Source organism: Apteryx mantelli, chromosome 3 (genome assembly GCF_036417845.1).
Source record: "Apteryx mantelli isolate bAptMan1 chromosome 3, bAptMan1.hap1, whole genome shotgun sequence".
Taxonomy (NCBI): Eukaryota; Metazoa; Chordata; class Aves; order Apterygiformes; family Apterygidae; genus Apteryx; species Apteryx mantelli.
This window is the reverse complement of record NC_089980.1, coordinates 21,719,374-21,742,394: the sequence shown is the minus strand read 5'-3', so window position 1 is coordinate 21,742,394 and position 23,021 is coordinate 21,719,374. Positions and strand designations below refer to the sequence as shown.

Here is a 23,021-nt window from a genome sequence, read left to right as displayed (position 1 = left end):
ATGCCTTTTCTTCTGTTTTGCTGCTTTTACTATATTAAAAATATATGCACCAGCCATTTCCATACAAAGCATTTGAAAATAGGAAGAATTTGACAAGGCTTTTAGTGTTATTTGAATCCGATTCAAAAATCTGTCTGGACAGGAGGACATAGAAAATTAAAGTCACACTTCCATTTAAAACTCTCAACCTTGTATTTTTGCAGCAGCACCCAGTGAGAGAAAGAATAAATGTCTGGAAGAGGGTGAAAGCTGGAAGAGATTAGAAAAAATATATTCTCTAGTTTTTTACTTGCTTTTCCAATGTGTTTGATGGCCCTTCTTGCACTGACATTGAAGTTCTGTTGAGAAGTATTCTGACACATTTACAATGCCAAGTGAAGCATAATTCACAATCAATGAATTTGGTCAAAATACTGTCGGAGTTGATGAAGAAATGTGTCAGGATGTTCAAAACCGGCTTGGCATTCCTTGAAGACTCCTTATTTTCTGAGGGCCCAGTTGAACACGTTGCCACTGATTTTTCCAAAACCCTCTTTCAGAGAGAGTGTTGATTTCCATTTTGTGAACCAATCCAATGTACCAGAAATGAGGTGTCCTGAATACTGGGCCATTTGTTGGTGCCATTGGCATAGCTTAACTAATTTGTTTATTTGCATCGCTCAACAGCAATTTTAAAGAGGAAAACCAGTAGGAATCAGAGGTGGATTGAAGCTGCGGAGCTTTTGCTGATTGCCAGGGCTCCGGGTCAAGCCTCAGAAGGTAGTGAGGTGCCAGGAGTGGCTGTGCTCCTTGCACAGACGCTCTAGCAATGCTGAAAGCAAGAAAGGGCCTTAGGAAAAATCTTCAAGGTGGATCTCAAAGCAGATGTGCCACAGCTGTAAGGGAAGTTTCTGTGGAAGCGGTGGATGGTAGCCGTCTGTCATTTGTGGCAGATGGGAGGATGGAAAGGAAAAGGTAAAGTGGGGTGTCAGAGCATAAATAGGGAGGGGAAAAATACTGCGTTGAGGGAGCTGATGATAGCCGTATAAATAGCTGTAGTCTGTATCTGGGAACCCTAGGAAATAAGTTAAAAATACAAATAACCTCCTTGGTCTTTAAAAAGAATCTCAAGTTGTCTTTGTCATGATTTATGTGTCTAAGCCCCCTCAATAGAATTACAGTCGCGTAATCCACAACTGCTGTTATTTATTCTGGATAAAGAAGGCAATTTTGACTGTGATCTCCCTTGACATTTCCCAAGATCTACTCCTGTCTCATACCTTTCATCATCATGTACTTCTTCAAGGCAATCAGTGGCTCTCTTACCTCTCTCAAAAAGAAACATGCATTTCAGTCACTCACCCTGGACCAGAGTGACACAGACATTACAGGTTAGGGGAGATCAATTGCATAGCCCTGCTCCTCTTCACCTGGGAGCATCTTTGAAGTGTGGACAAGGTTGGAATCCAAATAAGACAGTAGCCCACTGTATCAAAGTGGTTATGGTGGCAAGAAAGAAATAAAATATTATTTTACTCAACAAGGTATCTTCTTTTTTTTCATTTTACAATCTGTGTCAACGGCAGTTGGAACTATTAGACCTGCATTAAAATTACATATTACTTATATAAATGGGAGCTATAAATATCACAAATAGTAAAACTAAAATTGCGCTGAGGTTCAGGAGACAGCATGTCTAAAACCTACAAAATTAAGGACATTTAGAGGAAAGCCTCAACCTCCCTCTGCCCTTAATTTACCTCATTATTCTTAGTTGTCACAGAATGATCTCAATACTACATTAATGTCATGTAATGGCTTTTTCTTGCAAGGTTGGCTCAGATCTGAGTCAGACCACAGTAAAAAGTGCAACTATATTTTTGGGGTATGTTGGTTTAGTTGAACCAGTAAGGATAGACTAACCTAGCGTTAAGGATGAAGCAGCTATTCATTGTCACTGAAATCAGTAAATACTTTTGTAGCTAAGTATCTCCTTTCAAATACTTTCATATTAATACAGGCTTGTGGGTTCTTACTTCTTTTTCCTTTCATTTAAAATATTATAAATGCAAAGCTAATGTTGATCCAGAAGTGTGGCACAGCACTGATTTGAATCAGGGCCCTGCACACTGCATTTGAGCTTGTTAAGAGTGTATTGCTCAAACAGAAAGACCTGTGTGGAAGAGATGCTAACATTACATTAGGGATGTCCCCTCCTATCAGCTTGCCTGGATTCAGAGGGGGGGATTGCAGTGCCTGTATGCTTCTGAGCACAACGTGTGTCTCTGTTCCTGCATCCCCTGCGGTGGAAATCGCCCTGGACTACCAGGAGCCTGTGCTGTGGCCGGCAGATCTGATTTTCACAGCTGTGCTCCTGGACCTAAGGATAATGTGCAAGATTCAGGCTGCTGGGTTATTCTTGATTAGCCCTTCTGAGAAACAGAGCGTATTAGCTTGCCTGGAGCACTGCTGTTCCTGGTGCCTGCTCAGCGCCGGCGCGTGTGTTTGTGTGGGGGCAGGACTGTGCCAGACAGACGTTCTCCTGGACTCATTTAAGCTCTCCCTTGCCATTACACCTGTGAGGCTGACTACCATATATGATGATCTCATGAAGCTGGAGAATTTGAGGCCATCATTTTTTATTAGAAGTAATTTTGTGTTGAATCAGTGGAAAGAATATCCCTGTGGTTAAGACTCGAGAGAGAGTTCCTTCAATATGCTTTCTGCCAAACATGTATGATTTCCTGTGCTTAGGGAGGGATTTGTTTCACCTAAATTTAGCTTAGGTATCTAGCTTCACTCTGTAGTCAGCAGTTCCCCATGAGAGCAATTCATTTGACCTGAAACAGCTGAATTACCATCTCTATTAACTGTAGAGAGAACTTTAGACCAGAAGTCCAGCCTTTAAATGGCTTAGCTGAGCTGAAGCTGGATTCTGGCTTTCCTCTTTCTTTATGTTACATGCGTTAAAGTGAAGTCAGTGGGTTTTTGCAGGATGTTGTGAGGAGAAATATGCTGGTGGGGGTGAGATGTCCAGATACTACTGTGAAGGAGACCTCTGAGGCTAAATACTTGGAACCCTTAAATACACTTTTTTTTGAAGTGAGTATTATTAGTCTTCGAAATATATTTTGTATCCTTCATTTAAAAAAAAATAAAGGCTATATCTGAGTTGTTCTTACAAAGGAAGTTTCATATTCAAGCTCCTCTTCTTCATAAAATGATTAAATACTGATCCTTCAGTGACTTTAAAGGAAAAACTAGCAACTGTTCCATGTTCTGTGGTGCTGGAAGGGCTGATGCAATGCAGGACACAAAAGAGAATATCCCTTTCTCTTTTTGAAAAATGCAAGGGGATTTTAAAGTTCTTGCTCTTTGGCATCCAGGAAACTCATAACCATCCTCTCCTGGGACTAAACGTATGTCAGAAATCTGGTTCAGAATCATTCTGTTGTCATCCATTTCAAGCACAGTTCAGCATGGATTGGGACAGAAAATAGTTAAACTGAGTTTAAAATCTGTTCTAGCTTCTCATTCAGTGTTCTGTTCTTTCCTCCTCCTCTTCTGTGTTTTTATTGCTGTAATTGGTGTGTTTCTGTATTTCAATTGTAATGGCTTCTGAATGTCTTAGGCAGATGCTGTCTTATAAATCCAATTATTATGTGTCTGTCTGTATTATATTATTATGTGTGAGATGGATTGAAAACCATCTGGACTGTGAGGCTCAAAAGGTTGTGGTCACTGGCACGAAGTCCAGCTAGAGGCCAGTCGCTAGTTGTGTCCCCCAGGGGTTGATACTGGGGCCAGTATTGTTTAACATCTGCATTAATGACCTGGATGAAGGGACAGAGTGCCTCCTCAGCAAGTTCACAGAGGATCCAAAACTGGGAGCAGTGCCTGACCCACCAGAGGGCTGTGCTGCCATTCAGAGGGACCTGGACAGGCTGGAGAGGTGGGCAGAGGGGAACCTCATGACGTTCAACAGAGGGAAGTTCAGGGTCCTGCCCTGGGGAGAGAGAACTCCATGCCCCAGGACAGGCTGGGGGCTGACCTGCTGGAGAGCAGCTTTGCAGAAAAGGACCTGGCCTTCCTCCTGGTGGACAACAAGTTGACCAGGAGCCAGCAACGCGCCCTTGCAGCAAAGGCGGCCAGTGGTATCCCCTGGGCTGCATTAGGCAGAGCTTTGCCAGTAGGTCGAGGGAGGTGATGCTTCCCCTGCCCTCAGCCCTGGTGAGACATATCTGGAGTGCTGTGTGCCTGTGTGCAGTGCTGGGCTCCGCAGCACAAGAGAGACGTGGAGCTACTGCAGCGAGTCCAGCGAAGGGCCACAAAGATGATTAGGCGAATGGAGCATCTCTCATCAAAGGAGAGGCTGAGAGAGCTGGGACTGTTCAGCCTGGAGAAGGGAAGGCTCAGGGGGATCTTATCAGTGTGTGTGAACACCTGATGGGGGGAGTGGGGAGGGTAAAGAAGACAGAGCCAGACTCTTCTCAGTTGTGTCCCATGGCAGGATGAGAGGCAATGGGCACAAACTGAAACACAGGAAATTCCATTTGAACATAAGAAAAGCCTTTTTTATGGTGAGGGTGGTCAAATCTCGGCACAGGTTGCCCAGAGAGGTTGTGGAGATGCTCTGTCTTTGGAGATATTCAAAACCCAACTGGACACCTTCCCGAGCAACCTGCTCTAGTTGACCTTCTTTGACCAGAGGTTTGGACTTGACAATCTCCAGAGGTCCCTGCCAACCTCAACTGTTCTGTGATTCTGTTTGAAACAGGAACAGGTATCCTTTTTCTCTTTTTTAGGGAAAACAGTTCTATTGAACATGTAACTTTATTACTGAGGAATTTTAAATATGAATATTTTACGATTTTTAAAAATGTGTGCCAAACTCTTAGTTTCTAGTTCCCTTATAAGCTTTTCATCCTTACTAGAGATGTAGAAATACTTTTAAAAAATTAAAAAATAAAAAGTCGTCCCCCCCAACTGAATTTATATCTGCAGAAATCAAATATAAATACTTTATTTGACCAATTTTCACTCTCATTCTTTTTCCAGGCAATTAATTTAGCCATTACTTTTAATTACTAAAAGATAATTAATTTAAAATTATTTAATTAAAATTTTGTGGGATTCTTCAAGTAATGAATATTATTAAGTAAATTCCATCCTATTTCAATAAATACTCTTCTTATACTTTACTCTCTTGGACCACTGACCTCAATGCTAAATGCTAAAGTAAAATAATTTGCAAATTTTGGTAGTGATTCCTCAATTCTTTTTCACATTCGCATTGTTGGCTGACTATTATTTGGTTAAAGTTTGTGATTATTCTAATAGAAACTAAAATCGTTGTTGGGTTTTCTTTGCTGCTTTTGTAGCAAACAGGTCATCAAAGAAAGAGCCCCTCAGTCCCCTGACCAATTTAGTTTGGTGAACAGGAGTCATCAAAGATGTTATTTTGGCCCTTTTAACCTCGCAGGTGGCTTCTATCAGTACCTGTGCTTCTACATAAATATACAGACTTTGTAGGAAGCTTTTGGATAGGTTTTTGTTTTAAATTTGGTTACTGCTGTGCATCATTTTCTAGGCCAGCTGTCCTTTGATTGTGTAATACTGACTTACATTTTGGTAAGTGAAGGTGTATAGAAAAATATTAATCCACAGTATAGGAAGGATGACTTCACTTTTGAGTCTCAATCTGAACTTTAACTTGAAGTGTTTGGCCAGCATTTTGGCAGCCATCAGTATTCTTCAAGAACCTTCTCTTAGCTGGCATGTAAACTTCTAGGTGCATAAAATCACTGTGCACTTTTGTTTCTACCAGCAAAGTCCCCTTGCTGCTAAATGTCTTTGCCACCTACATGCCAATGTTTCTGACAGTGCTGAATATCGCATATTGTGAATCTGCCAGTGTGCAAATAAGGAAGCTGCTTATATTAATGTGTAAATGTTTGTGTGTGATCTGCTGTATTCAGAAAAACACTTCCATTTCTGTGGAAATTACTACTTTCGTATTCTTTAAAGATAGATTAATAAACATGCTAATATGTTCCATAATGAAAGCTGAGTTTAAACATTCTCATATTCAGTTCTTCCATTTATTTTTTTCCTCTTCATTTTCAGAATGTGAAATTGCATTAGTTTTCTGTTAATAAGTTTTCTTTGAATGATAGTTACTTGCAAAATTTGTTGTTCATTAAATTACAGCTCAGAAATGTAACAAATATAGAACTCAAGGCAGGAGATTAAGACTGGCAGATAACATAAGGGGTTTTTTTTTCCTTCCAAATAATCATATAAGGATTCCTAAAATGTGACAGGATGGTATTTATTTGGTGTTTTATGAAATGGTTTGGTTTTGCAAGTTTAATCATTCTAGTAAAGGTAATGGAAACTTGACTCTCAGCATTTGATGTTACTGCTACCTTAAATACCTAAGTATTTACTCAGTGAATATTCTGTGCAGTTCAAGAAGTAGTACAGTAGGCCCAAAAGTTTATAGCTTTGTATGCCTTTTGGAGTCATGTGACTTTATAAAGTATATGATTTTCAAAAGCATCTAAGGGACTCATTTGCAAAAGGAGCTTGGACAGGTCTATAGGAGTGGGTGTTGCTGATATTGAAGTTAGTTCACATACATGGAAAAACGATGATGTAACCGGGCTTAGATTATAGTGACTTTGAGAACTTAAGTTGGGGCAGACTAACGGTTACAGCAGGGAAAAGGAATAGTGTTTTGCTGGTCCTCCTGGTGCTAACTGGCATTGCTTGCTGTTAGACTAATGCTGCTTTGCACGCTTTCACCCCTCTCGCTGTCCCAGAGCTCTGTAGATCAGCCTGCTACCGAGTTGCTGGCATAGGTGATGCCATCTGCAGTTGCATGCTGCAAGTTAGTGTTGGCACAACAGAGCTGTTGGTGTTGCAGTATGGCCATGTGCAATCTGGATTTCTTTGCTCCCCGGGAAGAGATGGGTATTTTGAGAGCCCTAGAGAAGAATGGTTGCTGCAGGGATGTATCCAAAGTCATTGTAAAAGGGAAACCAGGCAAGGTCAAGCCTTGCATGTTCATCATCCCTTGGCCAAAAACAAGGGGTGGCAAGCATTTTAGAAGAAATCCAAGGATATAAACCAGAGCCAAGATGTATTTGTTATTTAACCAAGGGGTAGTATGGGGGTACTGGTGGTTAATGCTCTACTGAAGCACTCCAGGGAGTGGGCCACAACAGGTAAATGGTACTATCGTATGCACCTGGTGTTATGTGTATGTGTACCAACTGCCCAGGTGGATGTTGCCAGGATGGACATGGATGAGCTTGGAGGGCTTCCCAATTTGAATCCCTGTGCTTGTATGTTCAAAATAATGATTGCAATAGGTTTGGAGTACGTGCAGCTGAAGGTTAAATATCACATGTCGGCGCTAAAAGAATTTAAAGGTTCTCTGTAAGCTCATCAAGGACCATGCTCTCTTCCATTTCATAATCCAGGCTGACAACCACAATTCATCTCAAAAAGTCAGCCATGCTTAGACAGGTGTCTGCCAGTAAGGACTAATAAATGCACGTCACCAACAAAAAGAGGGCAACTAAAAACTCCTTACGTCCAGCCACACAGAAATCTCTTCCCCTTTCCATTTCCTGGTCTAGGTATTTACATTCCCTGCCTTCGTAGCACCATGACCATGTGCTCTGAATGATAAACTTGCACTGCTGTATTCCCCCCGCATCTCTTCTCCACCCACTAGATTCAAATGATAAAATCTTGTCATGAAAATAAGTGATTCACTACTCTAACGATACCATTTAAAATAGTTTACTTTGTGGTTTAGCTGATACTTAGCTTTCATAACATTGCACTACAGTCTTGGTAACAGCACTTCAGAACACTGTGATGTATATGCCGTAGCTCTTTATTGTTGCATGTTAAAAGATACTCATATCACACTATCTAGACATATATTTTTTTTTTTTCTGGCAGAAAGCATAGTATTTAGGCAATAAATACATGTTGGTTTAGGTGCATGTGAAAAGTCATAGAGATAGTAAAGTGACACGAAAAGCAGGACACTGTTAATCCCTGAAGTTCTTTGCAATCATTATAAACATTTATTTACCTTACAGTGAACTTTCTGAAAACACATGGGAATTTAAGGTGCAAAAAGTCCTGTATTACTACTTTAACTGTACAAAGCAGAGCTTGTTCTAGCATAGGTAGCTCTTTCCCTTGCAATCCTCTGCAGAGTCCCTCTAGCATTCACCCCAGCGTGTCACAGCAGTGCAGAATCATCAGGGCTCTTAACAAGCAATTTTCTCTCTGCCCACTCAGCCGCCACTTCAGTGCACAAGGCAATCACCAACCATATGATCAACAATCTAGCAAAGGTGCTCAGTATCCTTCTTTTAAGACGCGAATGCCTACTGCACAGAAGGACTCATCCTACCGTAATATTTTGGTATAAATGAAGGAAGCTGAAAAACAAAAACTTGGCTCCAGCTTTAAAAAAACAATGAACTGCAACACCTATAACAGAGCATCAAAGGTGGTGTAGTCACCTAGGTACCTAGAAGGTTGGCTGAGTTTTGGGTTGGGTCTTCTGAGTGGCTGGAGGGAGCTCTTTCTTCTTGTTGAAGCAGGGATTCAAGTTTCTGTGCATCTGACATGGAGAGTGTTTTGGCACTTTGGATTTTGGACCTTTATTTTGGAGTCTTTATTTGGTCTGGATTTCAGTGTTTTTGCAGTTTCTTAATGCTGCTAAGAAGCTATAGGGATAGTATTTCAAAGTGGAAGACAGGTTAATTGTTTTTGGTCTTTAAAAAACAGATAAAGAACAATAACAGCATCTTCTTGGCCATCATGGAAAATACACTTGCATTGTTGCAGTGTAAAGGCCAAAACCGAGGACAATCTTCCAGGGACTGGCAGATTAAGAGGGAGAAGGTTATAAAAAGAGAATGTGGACAGATAACTCCTTGCAACGCTCAGGATTGCGTGGGCCTTCAGGAGGCTCCGAAGGAAGATGACCAGGAGAGGGAGGTAACCATCTTGAGCTGACACAGTAAAGCATTGCCATAACTGAGCAAAGGCTGGCTGCTTCCTCAGATTATGGAAAAGGACAGGGAGATGAAGGGGCAACTTCTGGAGCTCAAAAAAGAGCAAGCCACTTGTTTGCCTGCATCTTTACCCTGTGTCAGCTGTCTGCTCCTCCTCTAGGATCATGCCCATATCACAGGTCCCAGAGAGCTGTGGGTACATGGAGTGAGTTTGCTGCATGGACACTCCACTGGTGCTATCCGCTCCTCCAGACCGAGATGCTGAGAGCAGCAGTCTTTTTTAAAATCCTCAAGTTTAGATGCGAGGTTTTCTGCAGCTGCATCATAGGTCCTAACTAGCAAGGAGAGTGACCGGGAAGAAAGCCATACTGAAAGTATACAGCACAAGGCCAGATTTTTCCATCTGAGGGAATCTGAGTTACCTCGAAGCTTTCTGGGTTAGCTTGTGTTACTGTTTTGCATGGAACACATTTAGTTACTTTATCTCCCAAAATGTTAAGAACTTTTGACTTTGTTATACAGTTAACTAAAAACTATTTCTATTTACAATTTTGGTGAAAATAAGGACTTTTTAAAAAAAGTTTGAGTTCTTTGTGAAGATTCAGTAATGAAAGTCGCATGAGGGAATGGCTCTCAAGCATAAGCACTGATTATACAGTCTCCATTCGTGAGATGATCAGAGAAGGTTCAACTTGTATTTCATATTATTTTTGTCTACTGTGTCTGGCAATGTGCTGGAAGAAAAGTATTTATGTTGTGTGGGGCTCCGTAGTGGCAGAAATGACAATGGGATGCCCACTCAGAAAGCTGAGCACTTAATTTAAAGAAAGTCCTTGCTCTGTGGAAGCAATTATGAGGACTGCAGTAGGAGGCATCTGGTCATGCAGACACAGCGGTTGTATTCATTTAATAGGTAACAGTTAATACTTTGCAGCTCAGTGTGAACTAGAACCCCTTGCAGACAAGCCCTTAAGTATTTAAATACCCAAGTCCCTCTTACTGAAATGTCTGAGAGTCCAACTTGGCCTCCACATGGTGACTATTGTAAATTTTCCTCATGAAACTGCATTATATTTCATCCTAATTAGCACTGCTAGCTGTAGTCTTAGTAAAGAAATATTAGATTAAAAAGTATGAGAGACTAGGCGCCCACGTCCTCTCCTGAAGGAACTAAATCAATTCCAATTCTACAGTATTCACAGAGCTGATTTCATTTGGCCTCCTTCTCTAGATGATGGCAGCAACATAGTATGAAACTGTTGCTGTTATTACTTGTGTTTTATTCCAGAGTTTTATCCATTTGGAGTGTTGTCAGGGTAGCATTTCTTATTAGCCCCCAAGTAAAGCAAACACTATTTTAGTAGCAAAGAAATTAAAGGTTAGTCAATAAATAGCAGTCACTTGCAACAAATTAAGATGAAAAACGTTTTGTTGTGGCAATAGGAATGAATGCTTCCTGCTGTGAAACTGAATTTTTTATTGAAATCAAATATATAATTAAGATATTATTATGCACAGAAAAGGTTAGAAACCTTAACATCTTTTGTCCATAAGCCAAATATTTTACTGTGTTGGTATCCATGCTGTGAGTTCCCCATTACTGCTCTGCCAGTAGTTTCAGCCTGGCATCTAGACTAAATTGTCTCTCTAGGAGCCGAGAGGAAACGTAGTTGATATGCGATCTCAGGTATAGGCCTTTCTTGAATGAATAAAAGCTCTGTCATATTTTATGAAATTACATCTGCTGGTTATACTCTGTGATCATCTCTCAATGAGGGAGAGAGCAGAGTTCATCTAAGTTATGGCCACAGACAGGTATTTGGAAGGAACTAGATGGGATTTTACACGCTCTTGCAGCTTCATTCAAATGTGTTTCAGGTCCAGGATGGAAACTGAAAGCAAGGTTATGATTATGATGTGTCTACACAGTAATTTTAAAATAGGTGTATTAAACAGCACTTGCACACAACACCAAAATTGCTAGGTGAAGATTGCTAAACAGCCTCAGAGCAGTGTAGCCTGTGAATGGCAGCGAACAAACGCGATAAAACGTCCGTCATGCGATGCAAGAAAAGCAGGTCTCTAACCTCTTCTTCTCGGAGCAAAGCAGAGAAGGAAACGCAGCCGCCTGGCATTTGCGAGGCTCCCTTTAGGCAGCCGGCTCCAGCGGCCCAGCGAGCACGGCCGCAGTGCTGAGTCTCATCAGCGTGCGCCGCGGCCCATCTCGGGAATACCTTAAAGGTCACCATCGGGGCTTGAACTAGCTCCGTCTCGCTTGAACGTTGTGTCGGCCGGCCGCTCCTTGCGCAAGTGCCGCGGCTGGCGAGGGGCACTGGGGCGCGGAGCCAGCCACCGGCTGTGCCCTGCGGCTCCCAGACTGGCTCTGCACCCGTGGCCGCCGGCGGCCGAGCCTCTGCTGCCACGTGAGGAGGAACCGCGCGGCTGGTGGGACTGGAGAGTTCCCCGAGGACTGTGTCCCCTTGTTTTTTCCAAGTTACAGGACCAGCAGGAGAGGGAACCTAAATCCTCCGCTACTCATTCCCAGTGGCCGGGAGGAGCAGGCAAGACGTGCCATTAATCTGAAACGCAGCACCTGAATTGGGAACAATTGTGCCTCTTCCCATCTGAAATTTCCAGAGTGGCGAATTTTAAAATCTGTTGTTAGTCTGGACAAAACCATCCTTTCTGCCTCTTTTTTTTTTTTTTTTTTTTTTATTGCTACAGAGTCTGTTGCCACCTCAGCCTGAGCTCTGTAACCGTATGCATTTTTTCTGCTCCATTCCTCATTTCCTTAAAGAGCTGATTCGTTGTGATTTATTGGGTACAAACTAAAAAGCTAAGTATTTTTCAGGATGTAAGTTGTAGTGGTTGTGAGAAGGAATGAGACTATAATTCTACACCACTTTATTTGACATAAGCATTTTCAGAGGGGAGGGGAGGACCTATTCTTTCCATTAGACCTCTCCTTTCTTAATCACCGTTCCCTAATTAATTCCCTGGTTAAATGTAAAGCAAGCATTAGCTTTGAATAATGTTTTCCTGTGTGACTAAACAAAGAAGAATTCCCTTCTTTTGTATCGTGACTCATCGCCGGGGGATCTGGTGCAAGCCTGAGGGCAGATATTTGAGACTTTTGTCCCAGGTGCTCCTGTACCTCTGAGCTGTGTTTTCTGTCCATCCAGAGGTGGGAGGCGAAGGTGGTGTCACGTATCACCTGCAGACGGGGGAAGCTCTCTTGTGAAGCCATGCTGGTAGCACAGCTTTGGTGTCTTCCAGTGGAAAGCTGAGTCCGACTCGCAGAAATGCAAATCTCTAGACAAAACATGCAGTTAGGAGAAAAGTAGATTGCTATTCATGCTAGCGGTGTATATTTTTCCTCTTAGTAGCTGTCTTCTGTTGCACAATACGCTTTCTTTGGTGCCAAAAGTGATGCAAAAAGGTTCCCTTCTGTTTTGCCTGCCACCTTCTCATGCCTCTCCCTGCACCGGTTTGCAGGCCTCTGGCTTCAACCAAGACAACTGTGTTTCAGCTCACATAGTAAATCGGATCGCGGGAAGAAATGAGGTTAAAAGAGAAAGCCCCTGAATCCAAAAAGACGATGTGGTGAACAAGGGCATGGCAAGGAGCAGATAGGGGAGAGGGGGGCAGTGATTAACCTGAGCGAGCATATTTTACCACCAAAGAAATGTTGTCTAACTATACCAAGGGATAAGACTCTTTTCTACTCTACTGGCTCGTGGCATTATTTTTAACTCAAAAGGAAGTTTTAATAATAATTCTGGGTTTGAATGTTGCTGATAGCTCGAGGGGAGGGACAGACTGCCGCTTTATTAACAGGGCAGCAAGGAAACCATATGGAATATGTTTCACATAAAACCACAAAAACGCCTGTGAATTGAATGCCGTAACAGTGAAGGCTGCAATATGTAATCTCATGGTGTTGAAAAACAGACACTTAAAAATACCCTTGGTTTTGATAAAAAGTTCAGAAAACAGAAATCCCACTGATTTTTTTTTCTTTCATTTGTTTTACAGGCATTCCCCTGTATTTCAACAGGAATTTATGGTAAGTAAGGTCTTAGATGTAAGTTATTGCTTACTCAGTTTTTCCTCTTATTACTATTTTCAACAGCGGTATTTCGCGTCAGGTGTCTCTCCTGCGGGTTTGGCTTTGGGCTGCGTAGCAGAGGCCGCGCAGTGCGGGATGCTGCTGCGCGGGGAAGGGGCTGCGGCTGTGCAGCCGGCGAGCCGTGGCCCGCTGCTGTGGTCGCGCTTCTGCAGCTCCCGCGGCCCGTAACCCCGCAGCTATGGCCGCGACAGCTAAGAGCTGCCATGTGACCAACCCTTCCGTCCAAAAGGCAAGCAAGCAAGGTTCCCCGATGCCCGAGACTGGGAAAAAAGTGTGTTTTCCTCAAGCAAACCTGCTTGAATAGCCTGAAATTATCTCAGCTCTCTTGAGTTTTGCTTCCATGTGTTTAACATAATGATTTATATCCAAAATGCGGCCTGAAGAATTGGAGGGAAAGGAGTATTGTGAAAATGCATCATTTACTTTGTTTCAATTTTAAGGCAACCCCCAACTAATAGTCAGCTATTTTTTGGTTGGTGTTGTGAAGGAAGCAAGCGTGATATTTAAAGGAGGAAAAAGGCAAGCAGTCCCATATTTGAAAAGAAATATGGAGACATTTATGAGAGGATGTGCAAATTTACCAGGGGATAAAAATATTTTCTAGTTTAAAAATAATGTCAGCTGATCTTTCTTTCATTTAGCTTTGTTAAGTGCATACAAATGATGATAGGTTGGATTACTTGTACTAATTCAAGTGTTTTAGACAAACCAGCTAAGCAGCAAAAAAAAAAAAAATGCAGTCATCAAGTACCACGGTAGTATGACAAAGCTGTTGCTATGTGAATATATAATAATTTTTATCTTTTTAACTGAATTAATTTAAGGATTGACTGATTAGATGTTATGGATGGAGGAAGATTCAAAAAACCTGGCATGGGTACATATGGTTGTTTCTTGTTTTTCAAGGAAAATGTAAAAACTTCTTGTTAAAAACTGATTGTTTTGGTGATTGCAAATCTGAAATAGGCTTCAGAAGGTTGAATCTAAATTACTTTTAGTGCTGTATCTTTTTCTGCTAGAACTGCACTTTCATTATTCCAGAAGAACATACAGATGCTGTTTCTACAGCACTAGAAGTTACTGAATATGAATCTGGCTTCAGATAAAGCTCCCCCTTAGCCCTTCGTTTGATCCACCGCTTGCACCTTCACAGGCCTCCTAGTTCTCGACTCTTTGACTTAAATCTAATTCTTGTAATCTTGACATGGGCACGTTTCTGTTACTAGTGTACAAAACCAGGCAAGACCTGATGCAAATATATGGGACTGGGGTAAATCAAATGCATAAATAATAATAGTTCATTTTATTAGAATTGGCATGGTTGATAGAAATCATCCTAGCAGGTGAGGAATATGATATGAAGCAAGAGAAGAAAGTTAGAAAGAATCTCTAGTTAGAAACTTCAGCTTCCTTTCCTGAAGTAATGGGTGCTTTTCTTGAAGATAACATTGATTTTAACTGGAAAACTGTGGTGTTTCTGAAAAATAGAATAGTTATGGCAGAGGATGTTTCAATAATTATTTGTTGTTTTCAGCTTTGTAAAGGAATTATGGTATATTTCTGCGAGAATATTCTGGTTTTCTGGTGCTATTTTTTGTTGTTTGTTTTGGAATATGATCTCTAATTGAGTTTACTGTTTACATTTTAATAAATGCTTTCTATTCCTCAGTGGAAAAAAAAAAAAAAAAAAAGCTTAGCTGGGGGGAGTGAGAAGAGCCTTCTTTCCAGACTCTGAAACGTACTGTGGGAAAGCGTAGCAATTAAACACAGGACGCTGCATCAGACTCCAGGCGTCAATATTTTCAAGAAGGCTTGACAGCAGTTACAATGCTAAAACTGTATTACGTAATATATTTGAGGTTTAAGGTACACCCAAACCCCACAAAGCTATGCTTTCATCTGGTTTTAGTTGCCTTTTTCCCCCTATAAATGCACATTCCTTTAGAGAATGTCAGTGTCTAGACAAGCAAGTGGGTCAACTTCATTTCTGCTGGCCAAACTGGATAGTATTACTTTACAGGTTACTTACTTCTGAACTATGCCAATAAAATGTTATTTAAGGAACACGCAGTCCCGATTTCTCATCCCAGAGTCATACAAACGCACGCGCTCTCTTCAAAATCCATTGGCTGAAAACTGAGTTTCACCTCCAGATGGAAGTGGACAAATTTGCAAGGTTCCAGGGAGTGGATCCAGTTTAGGAATCTGGATTGCATTTTGCTCAAGGTTCTAATAAATGCTTGGTTTGCTTGTCTTTTTTATTGTTGTGAGAGGCTCATAGTCGCAATTCTCTGCAGAGCAAACCTTTCCGGTTTGCCTCGCCGCAGAGCGCTCCTTTTCTCTCATAAAAGGGAAACGGGAAGAAGAAAGCAAGCCTCTTAGCGAGGTTTGGCAAAGGGCAGCTTGCTTCTCCTGAGAGGGGGTTTGACAGGGAGAAAGTCTGCCTTTCCTCCTCCCCAAACACTCTCCCGACGCTCCATCTCCACCCTTGCAGTTTGGGATGTCCCAGCTTGAACGAGTTAAAGTCCCGACAAGGCCAGAGGCATTTGCCATTAAGGCACCGTGCCAGGAATTAAAAAAAAAAAAAAAAAAACTATTTAAAGAGCACAGGCAACAATTTCACTCATGAATGATCTTTGTTTTAAAAGTCTGACGACTTCAAATGAGGGCTTAAATCTTTAAAAAAATGAGGTAGAAAGCACCAGGTGCTGACTGTCTGTAAAACAGAAAAAGGTCTAGCAACAGATACTCTGGAAAGAAAAGCGTTACCTTTCCCTAAACGATCCGTGTCATCTCTAACATGCTTATAAACTGATAATCGCTCCGAGAAAGCAAAGGGTACGACGACTCATCTCTCCGTGGATCCCTGGAGTTGCTCTCTTCCGTTGCAATAGCGCTTTCCTTTGTAACGGCAGCGCTGAGTTTCAGGAGTCACGCTGCTTCGGCAGCAGCGCCGGCGGCTTGCCTCTGTGCCCCGGTGCCAGCAATCGCCGGCTGCTGGAGTCGCAAGCAGCACGTCGTTGTTCAGTAACGCTCAGACGTGAGCGAGAGCGCAACATCAGCCTTACCAGAGGTTTCCTGTAGGCCAGCTAGGTTCTTAAGGAGTTTCTTACATTTTTTTTCCCTCTTTTCCCTTTTTCAAAGCAATTTTACTATCTGCTTGAAAAGAAGAAAAAAGTGATAAAAATAAATCTTCAGACAAATCTGTAGGCCACATGGTAAAAACTGTTATTTTAGGCTGTATTGCATCAGATTTTCATTTTACCTACAGTGATCACCATTTACACATCCACTTTCCCCATAATTACCATGTTGTTATGTCTGAGGTACTACCAGAAAAAAAAAATCAGTGATGGTCTTACAACAGTTTTTATGGAAGAGCACCTCATTTTCATGTCTTCAAGGAGTTATTCACAAATTGTGATGTTTGCAGCCTGAAAAGTGAAGAGGGATGTCTGATATGGCACTACAAACATTACAACCTGCAAAATTAAAGCAAGGCTCTGCAGATGGATGTGAGAGGACAGGAATTTTCATGCTTCGTCACATAGTCTGTTGAGAGATGATTATGGGGCGGACTACGTATGGAAGGACTTGGAGATGTTACGATCTATGCACACCTGTTTGCTACCTTCTTGTTATTTTGTGGTAATACAGGGTTTGGCTTCTGTTCCTAGATACTTATCTTGGTAAGGTAAGCTGTTTTCTGGCAACATAAGCAAGTAGGTAGATGTTCTTTTAAACTTAGGAGAGTGTTACAGAGGGGAAAAAAGATAAAATTTAAAGAAGAGAAGTCTTCATTTGGTATTTATTTTTGTTTCTACATCAGCGTAGCTGTGTATTTTATCTTAGCTTGGCTTTCACTAAAATGTTATCAGTTATCTTTTTGAAGAAAAAAATGATGACAGTCCTTAGGTTTTGTTACAAATATGCACTTGCATTTCTTTTAAAAACACAGAGAGGAAAAGGGAAGAAAAAGACCAAAAGCTCTGAAAGCGCAGAATGTGTCTGAGGTGATTTAGGCAGTGGAAATGCACAGATTCAGCATGTTTTAAGCACCCTTATTACTTTGGAGCAAGACTGACTTCTTTTAGAATCAGGCCACTAATGCTTACTTGTAGCTTTTGGCCTGGTCATGGCAAAACATTGCAAGGTTAAATTTATTATGTGTTGCTAAAGGAGAGTCTGAAAAGCAGGCTCAGGAAGCAAGGAGGAAAAAAAGGGAGCGAAGTAAAGTAGGCAGCGCATCCAGTGTGCAGAAGCATGTAGTATGTTCGCAAGGCACGACGTAGGGAGGCATCGCAGAGCCCTCCTTGGGCTTTGCGTTCACCTGGACGGAGAGGCCCCTCGGTCGGGTGCCAGCTGGGCGCGCGGCTGTCATGACCTCCTGTACGTTCTTCTTGGCACCCGTGCCCAGCTCGTCCTGCCGGTCCGCGGCAAGCGAGAGCCTTGGCTCTTCTCCCAGGGAGGCGATCCAAGGTAGGGTATAGCACAGCATTGCCTGGCAGGTGTGCTGCTGCGGGACTGTGAAAGCCCTCTGAACATCTGAGGCAGACGGCTGAACCAAATGTCTCCAAAGGCAGAATAAATTCCTGACGCGGGGCTAAAGGTTGAGGCAATCTATTTCCATCTGTTGGTTCTCGTTTTCTGTTGGCCTTTCATTCCTAGGATATGTGTTTCTTTAATGAGCAATTCTAATAAGGGTTGCACTCTCTTCTTCCAAAGAAGGGGAGTTAGCTGTGAATTTTTCAGAGCCGCTAGACACGGGAGTATGATAGGTTGTCTTCATCTCAGGTCAGGTGCTCTGAGTCTCTGCAGCCATCGCAAGGGCCTGACACTAAAGGTGATCATCAGCATTAAATATTGTGGCATCGATAATGGTGACCTAAGGCTTCCAGGAAGTTTAAAAAAAAAAAAAAAGAAGTGAGAGGACACAATATTGTCATACAAGATCTCTGTGAGCAGGGGTGGGGGAAAAATCCAGTAGCAGACATAGAGAAACTTGCTTTTAAGAAGATTCTGTGATATTACTAAGCCGAATTTTGGCCTGATCAACAGCTCCTCATCCCTCAACTCTGATTGCAACGACATTTTTGACATTACTGTGTGGATTTAACAGACATTTTTTTGTAGCTCATTGGGAAGTTAATTGTATTTTGTCATTTACTCCATAATTTGGGTAATGTAATATTTTAGCAAAAATGAAGATTTACTGTAACTCATTTTTTGTAGCTTCTTTGGGAGTGTTCACCAGTTAACTGAGATTATTATTAAAATTAAAAATAGTAGCGGCTATGAAATGGCTATTATGATATTCAAGTAATCCTAGAAATCTGATTACTACTTGTATAAAAATTTGTTACATGCATTATTTAACAGTGTTCTTATTTCAGACAGTGTAGTATTCGTGATTCTAATTTGTCTTTCCCCATATTTTAAATACTAAAAAGTTATTACTGGAAAGTGTAAATCGATGAGCTCTCAGCAGTCTAAAATTAACATTCATATGACACATTTAGCAAGAAGCTCCAACTTGATTTCAGAAGAGAGACTTAATAAGCTCTATTTTTGAATGGAAACTGGCATTTTATGGATATCATAGTTAGACTATCATGAAATTTATCTATTCTGAAATTCTTGCTGACTGTCCAACTTACAGCATTTCTGCTGAATATTAGATGAGAAATCTGAACCTTGGTTAAAACAGCATTTAGTGACCGTCTTTCAAAATACTCCTTCTAAAGCTTAGATTTGTAAACATTGAATACTCTCTCCTCATCTCCTTCCTGGTCTCACTTTTTCTCTTCCCTTTTCTCTTTAGGAAGAGAAAGAGAGAGAGGGCCTACGTAGTTGCTTCTTTCCTTTAAAAACAGTAGAAGCCCAAAGAGATTACGGCTTTGTGAAGTCTGTAAAACCAGTAACATCTCCAAAGGCATCAAAAACATATTACCCTTTGGGCACTTTTCTCCTTTCTTCCATTCACTTTTTTATTTTTTTGCAGGCAAACTATTCTGCAAAATATAAAATAGCTGGAAAAGATTTCTGGTATCCTGAAAACATATTGCTGATATCAGATGTAATGTTTGTTTCGGTGTTTGTGGCTTTCCCATTCCTTAGTGGCCTGAATCTCTATTACCAGGATGAAAGTTAAAACTGTGTGTGAGTTGTGTATCAGTTATATCACTTACTTGCCTCTTTTAAACTTTCCTTGCTGATGTCATCATGGTAGTCCTATATGTTTGTCCTACAGCTTTATAATCAGGACTGAATCTAATTTGTTAAAAATTTAAGTAAGAAAATCAAGATACATGGACCTTGTCCTCAAGACCTTAAATTAACATGATGCATGCAGTATAAAATATTTTCTGGTAAAAGGCCCAATTATCATTATGAAAAAGCTTTCTCTGATGTAATCTTGACTCTCCCCCTCCCACCCCAAAATGAACATGTCTCTAAAACTGAACTTTGAGCCCAGTCTGTCACTAAATCTCACCATCTGCATTGACTTTAGTGAGCAAGATGCATGCTATGGCATCATGGAGGAAGCCAGGTGCTGTGAAAGGATGCCCCTGTTCAAAATTATGCTATTTCACTTTATTTAGCTTTACATTTATAAAAGGGAATGAACTGGCTTAGCACAACTTAGAAATTATTGACTAGAAGAGATGAGAGGCTATCATTTGGATAGCTATTCAGATAATTAAGTCAACAGGTTAAGTGTGTATATTGCTATTCATGACAACATCTCTACATACATTTTTCATGTTGAGAAGTCAGCATTCAGAAGCAAAAACAAAGAGTTCTTTAGGATTCTCTAAGGCCATGAGCACCCTGGTCCAGGTTTGAAATTGCTCCTGCCTTGACCAGAAGGTTGGATTGGGTGACTTCAGAGGTCCCTTCCAACCTGAGTTTTTCTGTGATTCTGAGTTTCTGGTATATTTTCTTCAGTGACAAATGAGATTCATATCACAAAATCACCCCACTATTTCAGATCCTTGGTGAGGTTTCATCAGGTGCTGTCGCAAAGTAGTATTTTTTGTAAAAGGATAGCATCATGTTGTTGTGGAGTGTCTTTTAACCATATTCCTGAAAAAATGTCATGTGATAACTTAGTAATTATAAGAACATCTTTTTCACGCCTTCCTCATTTTCATTACAGAAAGTGTTGTGTATGAAGTATTTATTACCTTTGAGTTTTAAAACATTGTGAAAAGAAAGATGGCTAGTTTAATGCTTCCAGTCAAATTTCATGATGCGATTGAGCTTTCTTGAAAGGCGGAACTTTATATAAAATTAACCCAGCTGAAGAATAGGTATCATCTTGGCAGCTGTAAAACTACTACTTGGCTAAAAAGCTTGCACCAGAGCTGATGTGTGCCATGGTAGTGGTGAATTCATTTACTCATGCCACTGTGGCATAACTGGTATTGTATGTAATCTTAGTTATACATCACAAGTTCTGTATACCTCAGCAACCAGAAGAAGATTTAAAAGTGCCTATGGGTAAGTTTTCTAGTCCTAGATCATCACCCACAGTCATTTTAATACAGAATAATTGTTCTGTCTCACATTTACAACTGCAAACTGTTGGGCATATTCAGTTAGTACTGAATTCCACTCATGCCTTAAAACTTCTGTGAGAATAGCATAGTCATACTAGTCCATGCTTGTGTTTCCTTTATTAGTTTTAAAAAGTCCCAAGACACTAAAATTGACTAGGAATAATAATTGTGGTGTGATGTATATTAATTAGCTTTGCCTCAAAGGTATTAACTATATCCTTTTGAACTTCTGTAACTAAGTTAGGTATTAAACATGTCTTGGGAAAAGAGCTCCTCTTTCTCATTCTTTGGTTATTTCTGGTGCACAGGGGTACTCTGGTCCAAACTAATCACAGAATATTGTGGAGTTGCCCCTTTTTTGCCCTATTTTACATTCTTCATGGCAGGCATTGTCTCTTACTGTACAATTTGTGCAATACCTATGTACGCCAGAAGTATGCGTGAGAATACTGGAGCTTTTAGGTGGCTTGTGAAAGATCAAATGCATTGCTACTATGGCAGATACCTTCTCATTCCCTGAAACAAAACAAAAGATTGGCAAAGCAGACCTGCTATTCTGTATTTAATCAAAGTACCCGAAAGTGAATTCGAAGGTGTCTTTGCCTCCAAGGGTCATTCCCTGTATTGTCCTTTTACTGCCTCTGTGTTAGATAGGAGTGCTACCATATATCATTGGAAAGGGCAACTGCAGCCGAGGCAGAAGAAGAATAGAAAAGTCAGGCAATTCAGTGTAATGAATGACTAATCCTGTTTCTAAGCAGAGGGTTCTGTTTATAAGGGTTCTGTAGTTCTGCAGCCTGCAGTTTTTTGAAGGTGGTTGCATTAATGAAAGGCTGCCTTAGGCCTGGAAGAGAACTTTTTGTCGTAAGGACTTGTTTAAATTCATTGTGTGCAGTTGGCTGTTGGAAACTCATTCACCTTTCTTCTGCCTGAAGATGAGATTCCCAAGAGACGATAGTGTAAAATACAGTGAATTACAGCAATGGAATGGAGCATCTATTACAGTGGGCTGAATTTTTGTAAGGGAAAGAGGAGGGGATACAGAAAACCAGTTCTGCTTCATTTTAAATTATTCTTTGAAATGCAAAGGGCAGTATACATCAGCCTAAGTCATTGAATAGAAATATCAAATCCCGGTAATTTAGAAGTTCATTTAATTCCTTTTTTTATTCCTGCTACTCTCCTGTCTATTAGTTTTCCTTTCCTAATGCCTAATGTGGTTTAGACACACTAGAGAATTTTAGAATATTCATTTATTTTATGGCATATGATTAACAGCATCCACCTTTTTAGCTCAGACTTTATAAGATAAAGGTCATGAAGAGTATTTCCTAGGTGACCTACCTGAAACTTTGTAAAGTAACAGCAGACAAAATTATTTGATGATAACACAAGAAGGAATTAATGGGATAACATTTAAGCACTGTATTCTGGAGATACCATTCTGGAGACAACCTTGAAATGTAAATTTCAATAGCAATATTTTAACTGATTTTCTGAGATAGCAGAAAGTGAGACTTGTATACATGCTTTACTTTATGCAACTGGAGTAATTTACTAAAAGTTGTGACAGTGCATAAAATCAATTGCATGCATGAGTTTTCAGGACTGAGGCATTATTTCTCAAATACCAATAACTAAAGCCAAACTCACTGCTATATATGATGCAAATATGATTAGTTATTACTAATAAAAACTCAGGTAGTTCTGGAATTATTTCTGTCTAGTTATCTATCAGGATCCTATTATTGGATTTAATATATTTGTCTGTATCGCTGAAAGATTAAATAGGTTGCAAAAATGTATGGGGTTTACTGCAGAGGAAACACAGTAAAGCAAAGGAAACACAGTCAAAATTCACCTTTTTTTACCTAAAAAGTTTGAATGCTTTTAACAGCATCTGTACAGGATAGAATTGTTGCTGGTTTTGTCTACTTAGCAGTACTGGTATTCACATTAAATTCCCCTTCAGACTTACTGGGGGTGAGAAGTCCAGAAACGAATCTGTGCACCTTGCTGAAGTGCGTTACGTCAGAAGTTCGGTACATCTTGGCAAGGTGACCACACAAATAAATGTGGATAGCCTTTTTGTATCCCTGCCAGGCACCCAGGGTAGTAGTCAACCACCTACCGAAGAGCTGCTTACAGAGGGGGATGGGAAAAGTCACCTTCTGCTTCTTTAAAATACCCTTTGGGTCAGGTTTCTGCTCAACGGAGCCGAATTCAGTTTATTTCTGAGCTGTGAGGACTGCCGAACAGCCCTGCGTCGTGGGGTGTTGTGCGGGAGGACTAACTGTAATT

General features: G+C 40.8%; 1 protein-coding gene across 1 annotated transcript in view; it reads left to right on the top strand.

Annotated features, from left to right (window-relative positions):
- Positions 1–23,021, top strand: part of MACROD2 (mono-ADP ribosylhydrolase 2) — a 903,624-nt gene that overhangs the window by 602,596 nt on the left and 278,007 nt on the right. The window contains exon 7 of the mRNA XM_067292887.1: positions 13,065–13,095. Coding sequence (XP_067148988.1) covers positions 13,065–13,095 — 31 coding nt within the window. The remainder of the gene's footprint in view (positions 1–13,064; positions 13,096–23,021) is intronic.